The 25,430-nt window shown below is 46.0% G+C and overlaps 1 protein-coding gene and 1 long non-coding RNA gene across 3 annotated transcripts in view; both read right to left on the bottom strand.

Annotated features, from left to right (window-relative positions):
- Window positions 1-25,430, bottom strand: part of CRAMP1 (cramped chromatin regulator homolog 1) — a 65,013-nt gene that overhangs the window by 24,190 nt on the left and 15,393 nt on the right. For both annotated transcript variants that reach the window (XM_028507676.1, XM_036021070.1), the window contains exons 4-8: window positions 19,963-20,116; window positions 14,048-14,131; window positions 10,545-10,593; window positions 1,617-1,702; window positions 1,092-1,215 (exon numbers count right to left, since the gene is read on the bottom strand). In XM_028507676.1, the coding sequence (XP_028363477.1) occupies window positions 1,092-1,215; window positions 1,617-1,702; window positions 10,545-10,593; window positions 14,048-14,131; window positions 19,963-20,116 (497 nt within the window). The remainder of the gene's footprint in view (window positions 1-1,091; window positions 1,216-1,616; window positions 1,703-10,544; window positions 10,594-14,047; window positions 14,132-19,962; window positions 20,117-25,430) is intronic.
- Window positions 4,761-10,538, bottom strand: LOC118499597. The gene is made up of 2 exons (XR_004902095.1): window positions 6,876-10,538; window positions 4,761-6,836 (listed from the first exon to the last, which is right to left on the bottom strand). It is a non-coding gene; the product is annotated as an uncharacterized LOC118499597 (long non-coding RNA).

Here is a 25,430-nt window from a genome sequence, read left to right on the forward strand (position 1 = left end):
CTTCTTAATCCTTGCATTCCCCCCCCCCCGCCAATTCTCCCTCCTGTCCCTTCCAGCTGGTAACCCTCCAAATGATCTCCATATCTATGATTCTGTTTTTTATTTGTTTGGTTTTTTTTTTAGAGTCAGTTGTTAAGAGATGTGAATTTGTTATCATTTTAACGTTCATAGTTTTGATCCCTTTTCTTAAAAATCAGTTTTTTAAATTGAAGTAACTGGAGACTCACATGAAGCTGCAGAGACTTGTGTATCCTTTACAGTGCAAGATCTCATCACAGACCTTGGCACAACCCACCAACCTATTCTATTAGGTGCCTCTTGAGTTCAGGAAAGGAGGTCTGGCCAGCCTTAATCCCAAGAATATAAAAATACATAAGGAAGGAATGAAGTATGGACACACTACAACATGGATGAACCTCAAAAACACGACACTCAGTGAGAGTCAGACAGGAAGGACCACAGTATGAGACTCCACTGATGTGGACTGTCCAGAACAGCCAAACCTACAGAGACAGAAGGTAGACTGGTGGTTGCCCGAAGCCGGGCACCAGAGGCAGGGGATAGGAAGTAACTATTTAGCGGGTACGAGGTTTCCTTTTGGAGTGATAAAAATGTTCTGGAACTAGATGGAAGTTATACAATACTGTGAAAGTACACAAATGTCCTGAATTGGACACCTAAAAAGGGTGACAGTTAATTCTATGTTACATGACTTTTACCTCAATCTTTAAAAAGAAAAAAAAAGTGTAATTGCAAAATAGTCTGTGCCTAGAGTGGTGCCCTGCCCATAAATCAGACACAAATATTTAGGGAAATAGAAACAGAAAGGGTCTTAGGGGGGAACGATGAGGGAAAGATTCTATAGCCATCAACCTGCTAACCATGACATCTTTCTACATCCAGCTCTCTTGGCCCACAAAACCCATATTGCCAGAACCCCAGAATGGTGCACTACCCCACACACTACCCCCATGTAACTCTGGAGCAATGGGGAAAATCTGCTCACCCAGGGGTCCACAAGGGACCCCAAACACCTTCCTTTGGCCCCATCCTTTGCAGCTGGCTCCCCATCAAATGCCAAAGGCAGTTACCTGAGCCTGGGGTTTTGGGCTAGGCTCTGCACGCGGGCCCAGGCATGATTGTTCCTCGGCTGCAGCTCTACAGGGACTCTTAGGGGCAGACGCACTGGCTTCTGGTCCTCTTCATCACTCAAGCCTGCGACAGAAAGGGGCCATGAGAGCTTGACAGACAGGTCTCTACACAGAAGTCAAAGCGCTTGGCCAGACAACTCAAGGTCAGGGAGGAGCCATGGGCAAACAGCCTGGGAGGGAAAGCAGAGCTGGCAGAGAAGTCCATGAGGACCTGTGCCTAGAGAAGCACCAACGTGGCCACTAGGGTACCTGCTAAGCCAGAACCACACTGGGCTACACAAGGCCGTAAGACTTGCTCCTGACACCGATGACACCCCATGTGAATGCTGCTGTGGCTTCTGAGCTGACCTTGATTTACTGAGTGGACATACTAGTAAGGTTCAGACAGAGCTTGGCGTGTCCATTACTAAATGCAACAGTACTGAACACCTCCCCAACCCTACCCCCAGAGCACCTTTGACATACCGTCTGGGTCACAGAGTTTCTTCAGGGCTCGGCACATGGGCGCTTTTATCCGTAGGTTTCTCCCTTTATAACGTACTGTGGTGGCCCTGGGAAAGAGTTTTAAAGAAGTGCTGAGACCTCTAAATGAACAGTAGCTCCCTGCCCAGCGCAGGAAGGAAAGGACCAGCATGTCAGTATGCACAGAACTCAGCAGGTGAGGACCCTGGCAGGGCACCCATCCTGGCCTCGCTAGGCCCCACAACTCCGGATTTCCCAATACTCTCCCAATCACACCTCACACCGCAAAGGGGATGACTGCCCTTCACGGGAAATGTGCTCTGCCTCCTGCTGGGTGAGCGGTGTGGCCTCAGCTGCCGTCCCATGACAATGGAGCTCCTGTCAGACAGTCACCAGCTGGTGTGCCCCTCGCTCCTACTCCTTAGAGTCCCTTGAGAGGTTTCAACCCAACTTTATGTGAATCTCAACCCAACTCTAGGTGCCCGCACTTCCACATTAGCAATGTCCCTCAGTTGCTCATATAACTGCACTATGTGGGCTTGGGGACACAGGGCACTCACGGCCCACAGGCACAGGGCATCCTAAGTTGGTGCTCCCTGCAGGTGAGCTTCAGGCAGGCCCAGAGTCAGCAGGATCTGCCCCAGGTCTGTCTGTCATAGCTGTTGGTGACACTCTGTCTGGCAGTAACCTATATATTAGAATTAAAGAAATACTATAAATGAGTACAAACGCCACAAAAATAGTTCCTTCTAAAACTACACTTGAAATGCTTTGGAAATACTCAATAAGGTAATTGAAAAAAAAATGACAGTCACGTTAAGTGTGGGCAAGACAACTACGAAAGACTAAGGATGACCTGGAAGCACTCTGCACCCCCACTGCTGTGGGTCCCTGTGCTCTTGTTCTACTTGAAAATGGTAAGTTGCAAATGATGCATCTTGGCTAGAGTTTCTAAGATAAAAACAACACAGAACTCTGAGGATAAACCCCAAACAAAAGGCCTTGGCTAGCCACCCAGTGGTTGGTAAACAACTGTAGGTTTGTGTTCACAAAAGATTTAAAGTCCTTGTATATTGTTTTTACAATTCTGTTTTAAACAAGTTTTTAAATCCAACTTCCAGCTGTGAAACCTGGAGGACCTCAGGAAGCCAGCTCTCCCCATTCTGTCAGGAGGAGAGATTCAGAGAGGATAATAGTCCATGTGAACAAGCACCATGCTCCACTGAGACCAAATGCTGTATCTCCCGTGGGTTCAGCCATCTGGACCCCCTGGGAGATCCAGGCCTACAAAGTGCTACCGTGGCGGTGTGAATGTGAACGATGCTGGAGCAGGGGTGCAGGGGAGGGAGCTGGAGGAAGGTTTTAAAAGAGTGGTAATTAAGTACCAAGCAGATTCTTAAGTAACTTCCTCCAATAAAGGGCTCTGGGGACAAGTGGACTTTTCTGCCCATCATTACTTTTTGTTGCATCCGCACCCCAAATAAAACAAAACAGTAGCAGGCAAGACTTAAAGAGCAGGTGGCGCTGTGTCATGTAGCACCTGTGTTCGAGATCATCATATTTTCCGTTAAACTGCTACTTTGTGACTTCCTTTTTTTAAAAACTGAAATTGAGTAGTCCTCATTTTATGACTAGATTCCATCCTGAGAATACAATCCCTTTTCTTTTCTCTCAAATGGAAGTTCTATAAGCAGCCTGAGGCTCAAGCCTGTACAAGGTAGAGTCATGATCAAGCTCACACAGAAAAGGCCCCTCAGGCCTGACCTTGGTCCCAGGACATAGTCTGTACTCCCCACCCTCACAGCTGACAGGCAGAGGAGACTACTATAGGCCTGGGCTTCCCCAGGGCACAGGTGGTTAAGATTCTTCTGTCGCAAAAGAATCACAGCTTGATCTCTGATGGACTGTAAGGACACAGAGGGTTCTATCTGAGCCCCTGCAATTGAGTGTTACTTTCACAGAACAAGCAACATAGTAATTCCTCTATGTGCATGGCGTCTGGCTTTCCTTTCTCAGAGATTGATTTTCTTCTCTGCAAAGTTGTTTAATAAATCCAGTAAGTCTGTAACTGGGTCTATAGTCAATGTAATAAGATTTAATCTGGGAGCTTTTCTCAATTCATTTACTCCTTTATCTAATTCTATACTTTTATGACAAAAGGAGATTCACCGTTAATTTAAAAGGATCTGCATGAGAAGCACAGACAGGAAGTTGGTTAAGTACTCAATGCTTTTTGGTCTTAAATCAAGGCACCATACTAATTTCCCCCACTGCTGTTCCACCTTTACAGGCTTTTTGCTTTGTACTTAAAAACTGATGTCTATTGGTGAAAGAATAAATACATAAATCAATAGAACAGAATTAAAAGTCTGGAAAGAGGCCCATATGGTACAGTCCATTGACCTTAGACGATGCAAAAGCAGCTAATGGAAGAAGGGCGGTCCTTTTGGCAGATTCGGCTCAGACAACTGGACACCCATAGGCCAAAAAAATGAACCTTGTTATAAACTTAACACCATTTACAAAAATTAATCCAAAGTAGATCATGGATTTAAATGCCAAACTATAAATATATTAGAAGGAAACAGGAGAACATCTCTGTGAATCCATTAGGCAAAAGGTTCATAAATACAAGGAAAAGGGTTCTTAAATACAACACTAAAAGCACTCTCCACAACAGAAAAGGATGCCAAAAAGGATGCCAAATTGGACTACTTCAAAACTAAACACTCTACCCTTTGAAAGACTTGCAGAGAATATTTACAAATCACCTATCTGACAAAAGACTTGTGTCTGGAACATATTTTCTTATGTTTGAGGTTAGTGTTCTTTATAGACACAAGTCTTGAACAAACACTTCACCAAAGAAGATACATAGATGGTAAGTAAGCACAAGAAAGATATTTAACATCTTTAGTCATCAGAGAAATGCTAATCAAAACCAATATGAAATACTACCTCTCACCCATTTGGATGGTTCAAAAGAAGAAACAAACTGAAAACGAGTGTGGGGAACAATTGGGACATCCCGGAAAGTTCTGGCAGTTCCATATGGAGTTAAGCACACAATCACCATCTCCTCTCCTACGGATGTGCCCAGGAGAATGTTTAAAATCACTTATTCTCTATAAACAGCTCTTGTCCCTCACTGGGGAGTGGATAAACAGACCACAGAACAGCCACCAGACACAGACACTAATCTGCACGAAAAGGCATCAACAGATACACACAACTACATAGATGGACATCCAAGTGTATACTGCAGAGTGGAAGACACTGACCTCAGAAGGCTACATAATTATCCTGTTTGGCTGCCACTCTGGGGAAGGCAGAACTACAGGGGGCGGAGAGCAGCTCCATGGTTGCTGCGGCTGGGCATGGGGGAGGGGATGATACAGTGGGACAGTACAAGGGAACCTGGGGGTGACCGAACCATTCCATATCTTGACTGTGGTGGTACACAACTCTATGCATTTGTGAAAACTCAAGAGCAGTAAATGAAAGAAGCTGGTCTGAAGAAGCTACCTGCTGTATGATTCTAATTCTTTGACTTTCTTGGGAAAGGTAACTATGAAGACAGTACAAAATCAGAGGCTGCCAGGCCCTGAGGAAGGGAATAAATCGATGGAGTACAGGGTATTTCCAGGGCAGCAAAACTGCAGGATCCTGTAACAGTGGGTACAGGGTGTTGTGCATTTGTTGAAACCCACAGAATGTACAATACCAAGAGTGAACCCCAAGTAAACCATGGTCTTATGAACCCTGAGAGAGAAGATACCTACTAAAAAGGGCTCCTGGTACCTTACCTAACTGGGCAAACAAACAAACAAGCAAAAAAAACCCCACACAAACAAACAAACAAACAAAAAACACAAACCCACAAAACCACAGAGCCTAGCAGACATTTTTACACATGGGCTTCGCATGCAAACTGCACCTCAGGGAGAAGTCTGCACTGAATGGCCTGCCTCTGCACAAAACTGCCTGCCTACCCGCACTGTGTTTCTGCCATCTGAACTGGCCCTTAAGAAATTCCTGGAATCCTACTTTAACCAATAGGACTGAAGCTTTACCCATCCAATCAGAGCTGTGTAGCTCCAAACAACCAGAGCTGCTCTATTCTGATCAATCAGGACAGTGCCTTTTGGATCAATCAAATTGCAAAACTTTGGAGTCCTCATTTACATGAGGAAAAGACCAATCAGGGACCAGGGAGGAAACTTCTGAACAAACAAGCCTGCTCTCTTCTGGTTCTGAGGGTTAACTTTTTCTACTGAAGACTGAAGACTGTTTCCCTGGCTAAGCTGAAAGACAAAGAGATGGAGCAGACCAGCCCAGGCCAGAGCAGAGTGGCACAAAACAAAACAGACTAACGCACAATGGAGCAGACCAGGTAGTACAAAGCAGTCCACCAAGGCGCAGGGCAGAGCTGTCTAGATGGACAGGGGCCTGTCCCCGGGGCTTCTTCAAAGCTGCAGCCTTGCAGTATCACAATTGAGCTGTTTTGCACTGAACAAAGTCTCCTCTTCACCACACCCCAAATTAGGGAATCCTGATGGTGTTGAATTGGCATCAACAACCATCAGTTGATAGACTTTAGCTAATAATAATGCATCAATACTGGTTTATCAATTCTAACAAGCTTATCACTTAATACTAGATGCTCATAATGAGAACACGTGCAGAGGAAAAGGACATACAGGAAACCAGTGTACTCAATATTCAATTTTCCTGTAAACCTAAAGTGTCTCTAAAAATAAAGCCTGGTTTGTTTTTTTTTAAAACAGCTTGTAAATAAAAAACCTTGTAGAACTGTACAGTAAAAACTATACAATTTAAAATATTATAAATTAAAAAAAGGATGCTGTATACCCTGCCTTGCTCCTCCATGGAACTAAAGGAATGCTTTCACATACAACAAGGGGCTCTGTTATCCTGAGACTCTTGCCAAGACCACCCAGATGCCCACATCCCTACCTCGACCGCAGAGGGGTCCGGCCCAACCCTCCCAGTTCCACTCCTCACCATCTGTCCCTGTCCGCAGTCACCCGCCCCCCCAACACACCAAGAAGATGATTTCTATTCAATGAACTTCATTAGCTGCCCTGCTCCAACCCTATCACCACTGTGTATCCAGCACCCATTCTTGTGCCTGGCACCATGTGGATACGCAGATCCTTCCATGACTACAGACAAAAATTTCTTACTAAGCTAGCACAGCACCTCATGCTATTTCAAACCTTTTCCTGGGTGTCTCGGCACCTCTCTTGAGAGATGACAATGTAACAGGTAAGGCACCCAAGCCCAGGGCAGCCAGATGAGCAGCTGAGGCCCGCTCACCACACACTCCACCCAGAGTTGGCAATGCATTCACCCACCACTGGGCGAAACCCTTGTTGACATGAGCAAATGCCCCGTTGGTACTGCCTGAGTGATTTTCTGATTCCTTAGCCACTTCTCCAACATTTTCCACTGCGTACTGCATGAGAGCCATGCAAGCTACAGTGACACCAGCCTCTACAAAAAAAAAAAAAGCATCTAATTCTCTTCGCTTCTACTGGTAAATTCAAGTGAAGGGTATACAAGTGGCTGCTGTGCTATTCTAACAACTTAACTTCTCCAATGTCTGAACTTTTCCTGATAAAACTTTCTGAAAGATTAAAAAAGCAGCTAACTTGCTTCTTATATGCAGAAGGGTTCATTATACGATGCTGTCCTGTTATAGTGGAGGAAGAAGCTGGCAGCACCAAGCATCAATGTGCTTCTCTGCCCAGGATCTATCAGAGGGTCAATGGGACTCAGACTGAGGAAGGTCTGGGGCCTGGTGAACACACCAGGCTGCAGTGGAGATCCTTCTTGAGCTGCAGGCTGGTGAGACTCCTGACAGGAAAGCACTGACGGCAGCAGGAGCTCTGTGCTAATGAGCCACACATAAAGGACATGTGACATCCAGATTTTGCTGTGTCTCAGGTGGTGGTTGCATCGGAGCTTGCAGGCAAGGGGTAAGCAGGAGCTCGTCACCCAGGAGAAAGGAGGAGGAGGAAAGCCCTGTCCCCCAGCAGCATTCCTGAGCCCCCCACACTGAACACTATCATGGGGCCTAGCGGAAGAAGCAGAAGAGAAGCAGAGGGTGCAGCGCCTTCTGGTGGACTCCCTCAGTCCAGGGCTTCTCTGGGCCTTGCCAAAGCCAGCTCCTAGACGGCTTCCCACCAGATGGGAATAGAGCCTACTCACAACAGGGCACAACCAAGCCTTAAGACACACGAGTTACATTTCTGTTGCCAGAAATAGACATAGCGATGAGAGGGAGAGAAACACTGATTGGTTGCCTCTTGTATGTGCCACGACCGGGGACCAAACCTACAGCCCATGCATGTGCCCTGATTGGCAATAGAACCAGCGACCTTCACTTTGTGGGACGATGCCCGACCAACTGAGCCACATTGGTCAGGGCGGTTCATAGCAGTTTAAAACTAATCTTTCCTCACTATGTAAGTTGTCTTTTCTGATCAGATAAAAATGCATTCCTGATAAATATTCAAATTAAAAAAATAAAGAATAGAAAGTGGGGGCACCCATATACCTACCACCTCAACAGAACTCTGATATGAGATGGGGGTTACATGTCCAAACACCCCACTGGGGCCACACAGCCACATGTGTACCTGTTCAGCCTCACTTCCGAACAATCCCACCTGAAGCTGAAGCAGCTCTTCCCTCTACGGCACTCCTTTGCTAGCATGAGCACTGCTGTGATATACATCCTCACAAGAGTGGCTGGCCTTGACCTAATCACTTCCTAGAAGTGGGACTGCTGGCAGAGGGTTCACACACTTAGGAGTGGGACACATTACAAGCTCACAGTCCTTTCCCACTATTTGCAAACACGATCAGCAGCAATGCTGACTGAGACCTCTCCATCCAGTCATGAAACATGGCACTGTTTTAATCTGCCTTTCTTCTTCTTTGTGCAAAGTGTAGTGGGAGTGGCACAGGAGAGGGTTCTGGGAAGGCTGGTGGTATAACATTTATTCTGTTTCTTGACCTTGGTGGGACCACTTTGTGAAAACTCAGGAGCTGTGCACTTAGGGTCTATAACATTATCCTGCAGGTTTGTCATACCTCAGTTTAGTGTTCAAAGAAACCGCACTGTAATTCTGATCGCAACTGCACGTATTTGTAGATCAATTTAATGAGAGCAGACATTTTTACAGTGCCATTGTTTCTCTATGCCATCAACCTGGCTAATCACTGTTGGTGTGGTAGACCTTGATCTGGTTGAAACTGTGTCTGTCAGGTGTCTCTACTCTGTGCTCCCCCTCTTCCTTTACCATCCTATTGAGAAAAATGCCACTGCTAACAGCCCACACTTAAGGAAAGGGAGTATCTACATAAATTATGTAGAATTCTGCATGGGAGATTTGCATCTTGTCCTTTATTTATTTATCAATTCTATCAGTACAGACTCATAGAAATCTGTGTTTTACGTAAGTTGTAACCCAATTCTGCACTACCAAGTAAGGATTCAAAGCACATACACGATATAAACAACCCTCCATGGTTTGGAACCATCCTTTCACCTGGGGCTTCACTGAGGCAGCTCCTTGCTAAGACTGAGAAGTCTCAGCTCAGCTCCTGGGCTTGTCAGTACCTTTGGACTTTTGGCTCAGAGCTTTGGTGCTCTCCAATCCCCAGCAGCTCCTAAAACCAACCTTCTGGCCATTGTCAAGCTTATCAAACATGCTTTGCTCACACCTCTGATCAGTCAGGAGGTATCAGGTATGCATCTCTCTCCAGATACCCGGGAGACAGTCTCTCACTCTCCTGTAGGACAACCTCTTCTCTGTAGAATCACACACACACACACAAAAACCCCCACAAAACCCTAAGACAAAGCTAAGCGAGCTCACTGCTTTTCGATCAAACCAGCACTGAATGCCCAAGCAAAGAGCCAGAACACCCACTCACCCAAAAAATCTGGGGCAACTGAAATAAAAGGTGACGTGAGATTTGCCCCCAAAATTGCATCACAGGGGAAGTGCACTCCCAAGGGGGAGACCATGACTCTGCTCTGTTGGTGAGACAGTAACATTAGAAACCACCTCAGCCAAGGATCTTCCCCTGCTTAACAAGGTTCCTCAGATGCATACTACACCAGTCAAATTTCCCAGATCTTGGAGCAAAAACAGTTTCTAACTGACAAACGTAAGGCAAGTATAAGGGTGGGAAGTAAGAAGAAATGCTGAAGCTGCAACAAACAAACAGGGTATGAGACTGGCAAATGACCCACAAGGCCACAGCCACTGGCCTCTTCTGACTTGCCTGACCGCATTCCACATACCTCTAAGGAGGCTCCCTTTGCCCACCACAACCAGCTGTTAAAGACTACCCACACTTCCTCGAAGCTGAAGTGAATCACTGCTCTTCAGCACGGTGGTGATCTAGACATCCTAGTTACTATCAGGACTTACCGCAAAAGGGTGGCAGTTCACAGAGATAAAGCCTTGAATATATAACACAGGGATCTGTAAGGACCCATGCTGGGCTGGAGCCAGAGCAGAACCACACACAACTAGGCCCCACCTGGCAGTAGCTCACACCTGAGAAACGGGGGCTCGCAAGCCATCCAACCCCAAGCTAGGGAGTCAAGAACCAGAGATGCAGGAAGGCAATGTCCTGCAGATGTAGCAGAGGTCACTGAAGACTGTTCCATGAGACAGCTTGACCTACACAACAGCTGGACTTTGACCAGCAGGGGTCTTGGGTAGGGGGGAAGTTCATCTACAACGAGGAACAGAGAGGTCTGGGTGAGAGAATAGAAGCTCTGGTGGGGTGAGTGGGAGGGGCAGGTAGATACTTCAAGTTCTGTATTTCAGCAAACAATGCAAAACGCCCAGCAGGAGCAGGTGGTGTCTCACAACCTGTACTTACCCAACCTGAATGAGTTCATTCAACTTTGTGGCATTCTTGTCATCCATACCTTTAAACAGAAAAAGAAACAGACACGACCTTGAAGCAGTTAGGAGAAAAACTGGTATAGGTTCCCATATAATTATCTTGTACCTTCCACGTAGAATTTACATGCTTTACTGAATAAAACCCTTAGCAGCAGCCCCTCCCTCAAAGTCAAAACAAGGAGTCACCTGAGCTGAGGGTGCTGACCCACCTGCACACCCTTTCCACCCACCCAGACTTTCTCAGTGGGACTGATACCTGCCCCGGCACAGACTATCAGTCCTCCCCAAAACTCTAAGACCCCGGACTACACTGAGCCTCCACTTGTCCCCAGCTGTGTATTTCAGAGACTCATCCCTCAGGGTAACCACTGCGCCCTGTGCACGCTTCTCCTGCTGGGCTCTTGTGTTACTTGTGTGCCTGCCTTAGTGTTGAGCCCTAGGGTCCCAGGGTCTGCTGGATGACAAGCCTAGAACCTATGCATTTCTTCTGCTCTCCGGGTACTTAGCGATGTCCTCTGGAAATGAGAGAAAGCAAGTAGAGTAACCAGGTAATGGGAGAACCTAGGTGGTAGGTGTTTGGATGATCACTGTAATAGTCTTTGAATTCTACTATAGATTTTTGAGGGAAAATAAGCCACAGACACGGCAGACTGAAAACCAAAGGAATAAAAAAAAAACTTAAAAGCAGCCAGAGGGAAAAAAAAAATCCCCTCGAGAGGAACAAGGACACAGAATGACCTCTCACCAGAAACAGTGATGGCCAAAGATAATGAAACATCTTTAAAGTGATGAAAGAAAAAAACTGTCAATCTGACTTCTATACCTAGCAGAAATATCTTAAGACTAAATAAACACTTTTCAGATAAATGATAACTATAAGAATTCACGGCCAACACAAGTACACAAGGAAGACTAAAGGAAGTGCTACAGGCTGAACAGAAGAGAAACAGTACCAGACAGAAATGGATCTTCAGGAGAGAAGGCACAGCCTCGGAGATGGTGAATGTACAGACCTGCTCGTTAAACAAAGAGGTCGCATGCAGACCTCCTTCAGATGGACACGAATCAAACGAGCACACATGAATGTAAGCAGCAGTTGCGGCAGTGCATGAAGGAGGACCTGAGTGCTGAGAGTGAGTGGCATGGAGGCCCAGCCTCTTGTGCAAGTTTGTAGACATATGAGCTGAGGTCAAAGAGTAGGCAGGAGTTCATAAACAAAGGGGAGGGAAGGGCCCATCGTCCTGTGTCTAACAGGTGGGACAGACAGACAGAAGGCTGGGTAGTTAGAACCACAACTTCAGGGTTTGAGTCACCAAATGGGGCACCATCCAAGAAACTACCCTTCAAAGAAAAGAACCAACTATAGGTGAGTACTACAGGTAGCTATGGTGTCTCCCTCTCACCCTGTCCCAACATAGGTGCTGTGGCAGATAAACTAAGCATGGGGTGTAAGAATCAGGCCTGGGGGATGCATGAGAACTTGCTGCTTAATAGCCAAGGAAGCTTGATGTCATTTGTTTTTCATCAAAATGTCCTCGGCCCTTTTTACAGATGGGGACACCATCTTACATAGCTATTTAGGTGCTGGACACAAAGTAATGTGTATTAAAGTCCCTGGAGTTTGGCAGAGACTCAAAGTGTACTATTTCAGAATTTACTATAGTCTACTATATTCAGAATTCAGCATGCATCTGAATATCTCAGTTAGAAAAAGGCATTAATAAAAAGCAGGCACTGACCTCCCGAGTGCTGAGACATTTCTGAACAGCCCATTACCACTGAGCAGAGGCTGCCATGCGCAGGGCACTCTGCAGAAGGCTGTATGTGGAAGCACATCCTCTGAAAAGATTTCGTGAAATGACAGAACAGTGCTTCAGCACATCAATCAGTGGGTGGTGGCTCAGAGGGAGGAGCCCTACCAGGGTATACACACTTGTGCATGCATGTGAATGTGTGCAAGTGTGAAGAGGAGCTGGGCTGAGAGGGATCACCAGTCATTACGGACAAGACATGAACAGCCAAGCTGGAGGGATGCCCACTAGAGAGACAAGATAAAGTCCAAATGCTGTGGCCCCCGGTTCAGGGGGCCAGGTGATGAGGTGACAGAAGGTGACCCAAAGTCATGGAGCCAACAAAAGGATGAAACCAAAGACTCATGGGAAATCACAGAATAGCTGAAAGTTACTGGCTGAGTGGCTCAGATATGACATAGATAGAGGGGGGGCTATGGCATCCTTGCCAAAGAAGGTGGTACCTAACATGCTGCCATGACCAGAAACATTTTAGGTCTAGGACAGAGAGAAGGACACAGTGGAGAAAGTAGAGATTCAAGGGAGGTGGGGCCCTACAGCCCCTCTCAACAGACCATTCAAAGTAGGAGCTGGGAGAGGATTACAAGGAAGTCCTTAAACTGTGGAAAGGATGGGATGGACAACCAGAACACCTTTTCCGTTTGGAGCCCCTTAGGTATTCTTGCCTGTTTCAGAAGAACAGAGGTCACCCAGCACACGCCAGACGTGCAGAACTGTCAGTGAATGCCCATCATCCCCACCCTGCTGCTGCTTCCACACCCCCAGCCACCTGCCCACTCAGCTGTGACATGTTAGGTGACTGGTAAGATGATGGCTTATGGTCATTTCATATCTCATTTAACCTTCAGAGTGGCCCTGTGGGTGTGTGACAAGCAGACAAGTGGCATCTGCAGAGGCAAGGCTGTGCCCTTTTGTCTGTGGTCACACAGGGAGGCAAGGTAGGGACGCAAGATGCTGGGTGCAGGTGCCTCAGGAAGGCCAGAGTGCTCTCCACATCTACAGAGAATCTAATCACTAGGAGTGGATCAGAACATTACAAAAGGGAAGGGTCTCGACCCTTCAAAGTACCAGTGTCATCAAAGACCAAAACACGGGGTCTGTTCTAGGTCAGAAGACTTAAGGGACAGGACAGCTACAAGCAGAGCAATGTCCTCAACAGGAACCTAGCTGGTACGCTGGATATGCTAGAAGATCTGAGTATGGGCAGGGTGTTAAGTTAGACTGTGGTGCCTGTCTGATAAATGTGAAATGGTGAGTGTGATAATAGTGTTGTGGGTGTGCAGGGGAATGTCCTTGTTCTCAGGTGACAAAGGCCGAAGGATTTAGTGGTATGCTAGCATGTCTGCAACTTAGCCAAATGGCTGAGCAGGAAAAAAAGCAAGTATGTGGAGGGGGAGCGAGTGCACCCACAAACATGAAAAACATTACGAACTGGGAAATCTAAGTGAAGGTATGTGGTGGTCATCACATTCTTCTTCAGTGTTTCTGTACGCTAACACGTTTAAGATGAAAGTGGGAGGGAAAACAGAAGAGCCACTGGGATCAAAGACCCAACAATGCCAGGAGAGCAAGCCCTGCGGGGAGCAGCCACAAGTGCCTTGTGGAAGGCCGGGAAACTTCTGAAGCTGCCTGCGTAGCTGGGACAGCACCAGCAGCTCATACTCACAGCCCCCAATCTTCTTGCGTAGCTCCCCATAGCAGATCAGACCATACAGCTCCTGGGACGACTTCTTCAGCCCTCGAGAGAACACTGAAAGACAGGAAACAAGAAGGCTTCAGAAGGGGGAGAACGCTGCTGGCCCAGGGTGGGCTAGCTCGTGTGTACCAGAGCAGCGCTGGGGCAACATTCGACACTGCTGATTTCTCAGTTTTGCTTACTGTACCTTGGAACCACAGAACGTTACCACCAGGGGAGAATGGGCAAGGAGTATAATAGAACACAGAGCTATTTTTGTAATTTTAAAAAGAAGCTAAAACAAAAAATGGGGGGAAGGGGTTAGAAAATGATTCCTAACAGGCAGGCCAGTGTCCCCTGGGAGGAGAAAATGGGATATACAGCACAGCTGGTTCCAAGGAGGTGGAAGAACTGGGACATGATCATCACCAAATTTGTCATCCACCTCTCTCCACACATGCAGAATCTGCTTGAGCTCCATGTGAGGCAGGCAGCCCTGGAATGTGGAAGCTGACCTGTCACTGCCTCCTGTGACGGGTGATCAACACGCCCTGGGCCTGGGGCCAGACCAGAGAAGAACTGTGGCTCAAATCTGGAGACTGCTAACCCATTCTCCCTTGTTCCCTAGTAACAGGACCAGTTATATTCAGGAAACAACACATATGGGTAAGGTAGCACATGTCCCAGCCTGCCCTGTGGCTAGACATGGCAACAACATTAAGTCCTGGCCTTTGAAGTAAGCAGATGTATTGTGGGAGACTTCAGAAACCTCCTTAAAAGACTGATTTGGGCAGAACTGTGCTCATTTTTCCTTCAGAACTTCTGCCTAGAGTGATCTTGGTCACAGCTAAGCAATAAGGATGGCAGAGCAGAGAGATGGGATGACCTGTGTCCTCGATGCCTGCCCTGGACCACCGACTGCAGGCATCTCTGACAAGAAAGAATCAATTCTTACATTCTTAAGATGCTGTTACTTTGAGTTTTTATATCCTATGAAGCCAAATCTAATTATGATTTGGAAGCCCAGCCACAGCACAGTCGAGGCATTTTTTAAAAGATTTTATTTATTTATTTTTAGAGAGGGAAGGGAAGGAGAAAAAGAGAGAGAGAAACATCAATGTGTGGTTGCTGGGGGCCATGGCCTGCAACCCAGGCATGTGCCCTGACTGGGAATCGAACCTGCGATGCTTTGGTTTGCAGCCCGCGCTCAATCCACTGAGCTACGCCAGCCAAGGCTCGAGGCATCTTTTAGGTCATCTCACAGAGCAGCAACCAATGTCATTTGCCCTTCACCCTCACAGTGTTCCTCCCCAGAGGCCCCTTATCAAAGTCCTAACGTTCAGGCTCTGTGAATATAACAACAGAAAAGGAAAAGGGAAAAAAAATTAGCAAATGGAGACTATGGCTTTAGATAAATAATTTAAAACAAAGTTCCTGAACCTTGAACAGGCCCCAAGGAGCCTAGGACTCTGCCAACATTACACACCAGCCATTCCAGAATGTTCACCCGAAAGAAAGATCCACAGACCTAACTGGACTCTCACAGGGGACCACAACTCAGGATACTTTAAGATCTACTATTCAATGAAGAAACACATGTAGTCTCTCCTGACAATGGAATATTACTCAGCCATAAGAGGGAATGAAGTTCTAACACAGCTACAACCTAAACTAACCTGAAAAACATAATGATAGGTAAAAGAACACAGACACCAAAGGCTAATGTGACTAATTTTACATGAAATGTCCAGCACAGGCAAATCCAGAGACAGAAAGCAGACTATGGTTGCCAGGGGCTGGGAGAGGGCCAAGAAATGGCTACACAGTGTAAACCCTGATGCAACTGCTGGTATAGCACAAAGTGGCAGGTGGGCCCTCAGAGTTAAAGTGGTCAACTAGCTGCCACCAGCTTGGAGACATTATCAGGACCAGCTGGAGAACCTCAGGTGGAGCCATCAGCTCAACAGAAAGCAGTACTCCTCAGGGGGTCATACCAGGGAGTCACCAGGAAAAAGATGTAGAATAATGAGTTGCCAAGAGCGTAGGAGATAGAGGGGAGACAGGGAGGGAAATAGAGGCCACACTGCAGAGAAGGGGGAAATGACACAAATGGGGTCTATCCCACAGAGCTTGCCATGGAACAAAGGTGCGGTGTGGGAGCTGAACTTGAGGGCAGCAGATTCATACTCTTCATCCCTGAGTTGGAGAAAGGGCCGAGAGGAATGACACCTCCAGGGACGAGGTGAGGAGCTTAGGAGGTTGTCCAGCAGAGAGAGGTGACATATTCTTAGAAAAGAAACATTCCTGCCCTGGCTGGTATAGCTCAGTGGACTCAGTGCAGGCCTAAGAACCAAAGCGTTGCCAGTTTCATTCCCGGTCAGGGCATATGTCTCGGTTGCAGGCCAGGTCCCCAGTAGAGGTGGCGTGCAAGAGGCAACCACTGAGTAATGCTTCTCTCTTTCTCCCTAATAAATAAAATCTTAAAAAAAAAAAAGGAAGAAAGAAAGAAACATCCCTTTAAGTCGCCTCTGAAGCCTGCAGAGTAAAAAGCCTGGGTGTGACAGGCCTGCGACATACCAGACCTCAGAAGCAACAAATGATACCACGTCTGCACTGGGCACCTGAGCATCCCAAGCACTGCCCACTCTGCCGGTGGTATGGTCACGCCATAGGACAGAACATGCTAGTTAATGGCTCCTGGAATCCTGTCACCCTTCCCTCCATACCTTATCACCAACAGTTTCCCAATCCTCACACACTGGTGACTGCCTTTCTTTGGAAGAGAGCTTTTCCAGAAGATTCAAAGTGGATGAATGGCCTGTTCTCACAGACTGACTTTCATGAAGTCACCAAAGAATATAGCATGCAATAAAAAAGAAAAAATATAAAATACAACACAGCCCTGGCTGGGTAGCTCAGTTGGTTAAGAGTGTCATCCCGATACACCAAGGTCGTGGGTTCAGTCCCTGATCAGGGAACGTACAAGAAGAAACCAATGAATGCACAAATCAGTGGAACAACAGATCGATGTCTCTGTTGTCTCTCTCTCTAAAAACCAACAAAAAAAAATTTTAAAAGACAATACAGAAAGAGCAACAGCTAAAACTCATTCCTGTATGCCACCTAGAAAGGTAGGGAGGGTGTCTTTGAAGATGACTGGTATCAGCAACAGCACTGCACTCAGTAGGGTATTTCAAATAAGCGAGTGATCTGAGAAACAGCTGCAGGAATGGCTGAGCACAGCAGCACACACACAGACGTGTTGTCACAACCAAGGAAGAAAACGTTGCTGTCTTGCCATTATGCCAAAGCCAGTCAAGAACCTTATGCAAATGGTCATATGGACATTGAAAGCAAACAAAATGGTATTAGCAAAAGATCTGCCCAGTCAGACCCAGGGACTACTCCCAAACTGTGGACACTGTCAGCCCATTTCTGTGGGTCTCTAGAAAGTGGTAATCTCACATAAAGATATTCTGTTAAAAAGTCTTCAACACAATGTTCTGTGTTGTTTTTATCCCATAAAGACAACTGGCTGGCCAGAAGGTCCCCTGCAGCTAGAGGGACTAGAGCTAGGACAGTGAGCCCTCCTCCAAGGCAGTCTCCTGGTCACATACAGTAAACGCTGAGACATGTGTTCTCAGCAAGGATCGGGAAAAGGACACCCCATGAGGTTGCCAGTGGAAGGCTTTGAAGCCAGAAGGATGACTTAAAATGACTAGTGATAAACAAGAGCATTACTGGCCAGGAGAGAACCTGGTGGTGCCATAAGTACTAGCTCAGCAGAAAAAAGGCACTTCACATTGGGTCTTGCCATAAAAACAGGTCTTACTGTGAGCGGAATGCACTCGACTGCCAGGTGCGCCTTCCTGCATTTTTCAAGGACAGAACCGGATGGGAAATACAGCAAGCAACAGACAGATACCCAGACTACTGAGCCAGGCATTTGTCTCCCCAGAAGAAAATCAGACGCACTCATGACAAGATGCTCATAACGAGAAAAATTGACTTTCAAAAAGTAACTAAAAAATACAATATGTAACACAAAGAAAAATGTAAAAGACAACAAAGAAAGTGCCCAAGAGCTAAAACTCATTCCCATGTGTCACACAGACTCAGTTTTCCCAGTCATGTGAAGTTAGATGAAGAAAGTACTTCTGGCCCTGGCCGGGTAGCTTGGTTGGTTAGAGCACTGTCCCATACACCAAAAAGGCTGCAGCTTCGATCCCCAGTCAGGGTACATAGGAAAGCAAGTGATCAATCTTTCTCTCACATCAATATTTTCCTCTCTCTCTCAAATCAATAAATATATCCTTGGGTGAGGATTTAAAAAACAAAAGTGCTTCTGAAGGAATTAAGCACTGTATATAAAGACATTCACACTAGAAGGGTCCCTGGCCGGTGTGGCTCAGTTGGTTGGAGCATTGTCCCATACCCAAAAGGTTGTTGGTTCGATTCCCGGTCTGGGCACATATGGAAGGTAACCAACTGATGTTTTCTCTCTCACGTCGATGTTTCTCTCCTTTCCTGTCTCTCTCAAAGCAGTGAAAAAGTGTCATTGGGTGAGGAGGAAAAAAAAAAAACCCACTAGAAGTGGATTTCAAGTCTAAAAGGAAAGGTCCAAGTTATTCATTTATAAATGTCAACTCAAAGAATTAACATTTAATGTAAAACACATGCACAAATTCTGCAGCAAAATGAAGACGTGGTCTGAAAATACTACATTTATAGAAGATAGAGATGAGGCGGTGATGCTGGTTGTCTTGGCGCTCAGCTCCTCAGCCTGTTGTCTGAGTGGCTTGGGCTAGGGCCTCCACTGCTCCGCCAGGGTTTCCTCATCTGCATAAGGGCGACAGCACCTCCAGCGAAGAGTACATGATGTGTTCAACAACACAGAGCAGGCACACGATCAGGTGACAGTAGGGGCAGAAGAGGATTCATGGAAGGATTTTTGGAGTACTGACATGAAAGCTCAGTCTTGGAATGTGAACAGGGTCAGGGAGGCTGATGGTAGGGGTGGCAGGGGTCAAGGCACAAAAGCAAGAGAAGTTTAGAGTGTAGAGAGGGCCACCACGAAGGACTGACGACACAGGTTCAAGGGGGGGGGGGGGGTGAGATTGTGAGGCCGTAGCTATCACAGTTATTCTGGATCAGAAGTGGTATTGTTTGAAGAGAAACATCAGAAATGAGTGAAGTCAGCACAAGCAAACGTCTGCAATGACTGACCAACGACCGAAGCTGTGCACGTGAAGACGACGACTGAAGATGAAGAAACTGAACACTGAGAGGGAGGAATGACACAGAGACCCAATTCTTCTGACACACGGAGACGGGGAGGCAAGGCCTCCTCTGAGGAGAGAAATGTGAATGGAAAGAGTGCACTGAGCCAGAAGTCAGAACTGCACCTGGCAATGGCCTAGACATATGAATTAAAAACGCAAATCTTGATTCAAAGACAGACGGCAAGAGACTTGAGAAAGGGAGCCCTCCACCCCTGGGTGACAAGCAATGGGCTTTGCCAATCTTAAACCCAACAAGTCCCACCAGGGAGAGCAGAACTGGAGGGGTCCAGCTGTGGCCTCTCCTCATTGACTGTGGTGTCAAGGGCCTCCCTCACAGTGGGGGATGCGGGCCCACAGCAAGCCAGGGGCCCAGACACCACAGGCACTCAGAGCCATCAGAAACAGGCACAACTTCCTTGTAATCCGGCCTGACCAACTATAACTAAATTACTAAATGTTATGTACCACCAGTCCAAGTGCTGCAAGGCAAGAACATTCCAGGACACGTGCCTGGGCAAGAACAATGCCAGAGAGTGTGTTCTGTGACTTTTTAAGAACCTGGCTCCTGACCAGAGCCCACCCCTACCTCCCAGCATCCCGAGAGACTGAGCCTCACATGCTCACCATTGTCAAAGTCGATGTACTTGGTGATCTTGTGCCACGTGCGGTAGTAGAAATGCCGCACCTGCTCCTTGTTCTTCACCATGCTGGCGGGCTTGCCCTTCTTCTTATACTTGAGGGCTATGTTGTTCTGGATCGCTTCAAAGTCTTTCCCATGCTGGAAAATAAGTCCATGATAAAAGCACAGAGTTTAAAACAATGCACCCTTCGGTACAATGCAGACATGTCCAGGGAAAGGGGACCAAGGCTGTCAAGCAAGTGTCCCTCCCAGCTCTTATTTGTGCATCAACTGCAACCTTGCTTCCCTCAAACCTCAGGTTTTCATCAGATAACAGCTAAAGCAGCAAAGGAAACTCAGGGCTAGAACTCTCACAGCAGTGGATAACAAGAGGCAAGGGCCCTGGAACAGGAGAAACATAAAGCTTATCACTCAAATGCCTTAACCTCTAAAGTTCTTCAGAGACCCTGGAACGAGACCGCTCCATGAAGAGAATCATCAGAAGACAGAACATGATGACCAGGGAGCTTGGGGGGGTTATGTTATCTGGCATCTTAAAAAGACATTGACTATTGAGAAATACCCTTACTGCTTCCATCATTTAGATTTTCAGAAGAGAATTCATGTCCCAGAGAACAGAGTCACCATCTTTGCTGTTTCTGGTACTGCCAAGAGAACCTACAGTTGGTACTCTCATCAGAACCAAGCCAGTAAGAAGTACGGGGAAGGGCCTAGAGGTTAACAGCACCCCAGCATCGACAAACACCCTCAGCTTCTTAATCCCATTTTCCAAAGGGAACCATGGCTCCTTGAAGAAATGGATGCTGCCAGGTCTGGGGCAAGGAAGGTACCAGGTGAGTCTGGAATATTTTGTGGTGCCAGAAAGTGAAGATATGCTTGAAGTACAAAGAAACATGTCGAAAGCACACAGATGCCAACTTGAAGGGGCTACCAGTGGCCAAATCTACAACAATTTGAGCAACAAAATCAATAGTAACAATGAATGTCAACTGTAAGCAAAAAATAAAAGGAAAAAAATAACAATGGTAAGAATGGATTATGATGTACAGAATAATCTAAATATCCCCGAGTCCATACAAATATAAATAAATGCATAAATAAAGAAGGGAGTGCTTTTCTTTCACTGGGTTTCTAATTAATAAATGTAGGAATAACAGAATCAGAAGATCATCACTGGGCAAACATCATAGTACTTCCTGTCTCAAGGAAAAGATGCAATGGTGGCTAAAATTAGCCAGAGAAAGGACAATGAGAAACAAGGTGTTTACATAGCCTCAAAGTAAAAAAATGACAGTGGAGAACCTGGGAGACGCAACCAGAATGCAGTGGTCACATTCACACCACCGGGGCTGAGGCACCCCACACTCGGGAGAGGATGCTTCAAGGACAGCACAGCACTCCTGTGGTGCTCTTGACAAAAATGCAAAATAAACAATAAAATCATGGAGGAAGCCTCAGTAAGCCTACACTAAGGGGTATTCCACAAACTAACAGCCGAGGGGTCTTCAAAAGTGTCAGTGTCATCATGAGAGGGAAGAAAGGGAGACAGAGCACCTGCCCCAGGTTGGAGGACTTAGCAGTCATGACAACTAAATGTAATGTGGGATCCGGGCCCAAAGAACATTTGTGGGAACACCAGTGCAATGTGAGTAAGGCCTGCAGGTAGGTGAATGTATGGTACCCATATCTCCTCACTTGTGGGTCATACTGAAGTTCTGTGAATGTAGGGGAAGCAGGGTGAAGGGCACATGAAATTCTTTGTGCTCTTTTTGCAAATTTTTCCAAGTCTGAAACTGTTTCAAAATAAAAAGTTAAAAAATTTTTTAAAAATTAAAAAAATTAGCCCTGGCTGGCGTAGCTCATTGGATTGAGCGCGGGCTGGGAACCAAAGTGTCCCAGGTTTGATTCCCAGCCAGGGTACATGTCTGGGTTGCAGGCCATAACCCCCAGCAACCGCACATTAATGTTTCTGTCTCTCTCTCTCTCCATCTCCCTCCCTTTCCTCTCTAAAAGTAAATAAATAAGATCTTTAAAAAAAATTAAAAAAAAAATTAAAAAAATTAAAGCTTGTTCATTCTTTTTTAAAAACACACAATGACAGGTAAAACATAAAAAGGCAAAGCTATGTCTGAAATGCCTTTCTCCAAGGTCGAGGTCATGTGCTGCCTCCCCTGTGAAACTTCCCTCACCTCCTGATCAGAATTGTGACTGAAACAATGCAAAACCCTCTCAATCTCATGGCTTCATTTTGCAGCTGGAGTAACGCACCCAGAAACTTCAACTGACTTACCAGGCAGGAACTAGATTCTGGGTTTTGTGATCCCATGTTCTAATACTATACTGCCTTCCGAATTCTTGCAGCATTTGTTAGTGCTTGCTTTCTAATAGTCCAGCTTTTTATGTACCGTTAATTTACCAAAGTGGATCCTCAGTCTCTGTTAGGGGGAACTTCTTTCCATTTCCCTCATGATAATAGTGCTCTATACTTAGATGAGACTTTCAGCAACTATCAACTGGTAAGCAGTAAGCACAGGATGCTGGCCTTATGACTGAGAGTAAGATAGAAATCAAGAATTTTATGGCAGAAGCAAATACAGACAGATGGATATAAATAAGAGGGGAAAATGAAAAGCTGACAATAGGCTTTGTGAAGAATTGCCGTTGAAATGGAGTAAGAAGATGTCAAGCATGATGTGGGTCTAGGCATTCATTCTGGTGCACCCCCTTTCTCTGGCACAGGGGACATAACTCATGATCTTGGCCACAGGGAGAAATCTGGGGTGGGGCGGGGAGACACAGTCAATCTGGGTCCTCCTCAGACTGTGCTAACTAGAACAGGGGTGTGACTCTTGCCTCTGGAGAGAATAAGCACAGAAATGTCACCCCCGATACAAGAGGATGACAGAGAGAGGACAGATGACATCGCCAGTTTAAGCCAGCCCCTCCCTGTCCTGCCCAGTCTTGAGACCCACTCAATCCCCTTGTCTCTTTATGCTACTCTGAGCTGGGTCTCTGTCACATGAATTATGTGCATCAAAAAGGCAGGGACAACCTGGACCAACACTGCAGAAACTTTTCTCACAGAGACCTTTACCCCCATACTCCAGAGCTCAAGCTACCCATGGTCATATACGCCCCAGCTAATCGGCCATACATCAAGACCCCATCAGAGTCCCTCCGAGTTTTGGTCAGACACACAAAATGACAACACATAAAGCCAATACTCATATTCTCTCTCTCCCGCCCTGCCGCCGCCCTCTCCAACACACACACAAATACACATACACACACTCTCACACTATTTGGGATACATAGTACCAATGGTGGAAAGCATTAAGTGATCAGAATAGCCACTTATTATTATTAATCAAGGGAAGCAGGTGACCTCAAAAGAAACACCTACTAGAAAAATTAGAAGAAGCCTAGCCCAAAGAGAAGAAACTGAACTAATTCACCCAAGGAAAGGTAAGGGGAGGTCATTCATAGGAATTCTTCCCCTCCTTTTAATTGACAACCACATCTCAGTTGCTTTCTTCAGCCAGACATAATCGTCTCAGTTTAGCATCAGCAATGGTTGCTATTCTAAGAATATTCCAGGAATCACAAGTCTTCTACGCCTGACAGAAAGCTTAAAGAAAAGGCAATTTAGGGACATATTCTACACAAAAACAGCCTCTGTACTGTAAAGTTGTCAAAGGGGAAAAAAAGAACACATTTGTATTTATTTGAATGACTCTAAACCTACTGGAACAGACTCAATTGCACATTTCCTTCTCTCCTTGGACAACTGAGTCAAACATCACTGACACACCAGCCTCCTCCATCCCAGATGGGCAGACTGAACCATCAGCTCCAGGAAGGGAGAAGACCAGCCACAGGAATGTTCCAAGTTCTAGTTCTCTGCCTCCACTTAGGAGTCTCTTTTTCTGGTCTAGGAGTACTTCATGGATTCAATTCCAAAACCTCCTTCTTTATTGAGCCCATTTCATAGGTGTGGCCAGATTTTCCTACCACTCCAATTCTTTCACCCTTAAAAGAATAAGGCCCACTGGCTGAACAACCTATTTTAGATACGATAGCCCAACGATGTATCCTAAAATACAGTGCACAAAAATATTTCTAACAGAATCTGAAAGGAACAGCAACAATCAACACAGTTAACTGTAACAAGGCTTAGCCAGAAAGTTAACACTTAGATGTTATGAGACACTCAATATCTGCCATAACTGTTCAACTCTGCCACTGCCATCAAAATTGGCCAGAGATAATATACAAGTGGATAGGCATGGCTGTGTTCCAATGAAACTTTATTTAAAAAATAGGCAGAGAATACATAGACCATGGATTTGCCTATCCCTAGAGAATATTTATAGGCATGAGAAAAATACTGAACAAAAGAATTATACATGTAAAAAATGCATGTGACAATACAAACAGCACACTTACTATAATTACAAAGATTTGAAAACAAAAACAAAAACGAAAATAAAATATGAAAGTGAAAAAAGGCTGGCATGCAGCATGGCCACTTCTTTTGAGCTGTGGGATCAGGGAGCAGCTTTTCTCTATTTTTTAGGACTTTCTAGTTTGTCCCAGTTCAGCTGTAATGTCTCTCAGGGCGGAGCTGGCTGCTCTCACTGATGTGGCAAGTGTCCCCACGCCCCTCCCCCTCAGGAGACACCCCCTCCTGATGGGCCCATTCAGCTGCAAGGCCTAGAGAGAAGGGTATCACTCTTCAGCCAAGGACATGTTTGACCTGGCTGGGACCTGGCTGGGTAGCGTAGCTGGTTAGAGCATTGTCCTGATACACCAAGGCTGCGGGTTTGATCCCTGGTCAAGGCACATACAAGAATCATCCAAAGAATGCATAAAGAAGTGGAACAATACATCAATGTTTCCCCCCCTCCTCCCATCTCTCTCATAAAATCAATAAAAAAAAAAAAAAAAAAAAAAAAAGGAGCCCTGGCTGGTGTAGCTCAGTGGATTGAGCGTGGGCCTGAAAACCAAAAGGTTGTCGGCTTGATTCCCAGTCAGGGCACATGCCTGGGTTGTGGGCCAGGTCCCCAATGGGGGATGAATGAGAGGCAACCACACACTGATGTTTCTCTCCCTCTCTTTCTCCTTCCCTTTCCCTCTCTAAAAATAAACAAATAAAATTTAAAAAATAAAATAAAAAATTTTAAAAAAGAGTATGTTTGAGAGACAATGGGTAGAATCTGAAAAACTAAAAATATAAAAGATGCTTCCAAATGGTCACCTCTCTAGTAACAGCTTTTATTTACTTATTTATATTAATCTTTACCCAAGAACACGCTTATTGATTTTGAGAGAAACATCAACCAGTTGCCTCCCATACATGCCCCAACCAGGGATTGAACCCGCAACCTAGTTATGTGCCCTGATGCACAACTGAACCCTCAACCTTTTGGTGTACAGGACGATGCTCCCACCA

This window comes from Phyllostomus discolor, chromosome 3, assembly GCF_004126475.2.
Source record: "Phyllostomus discolor isolate MPI-MPIP mPhyDis1 chromosome 3, mPhyDis1.pri.v3, whole genome shotgun sequence".
Classification (NCBI taxonomy): domain Eukaryota; kingdom Metazoa; phylum Chordata; class Mammalia; order Chiroptera; family Phyllostomidae; genus Phyllostomus; species Phyllostomus discolor.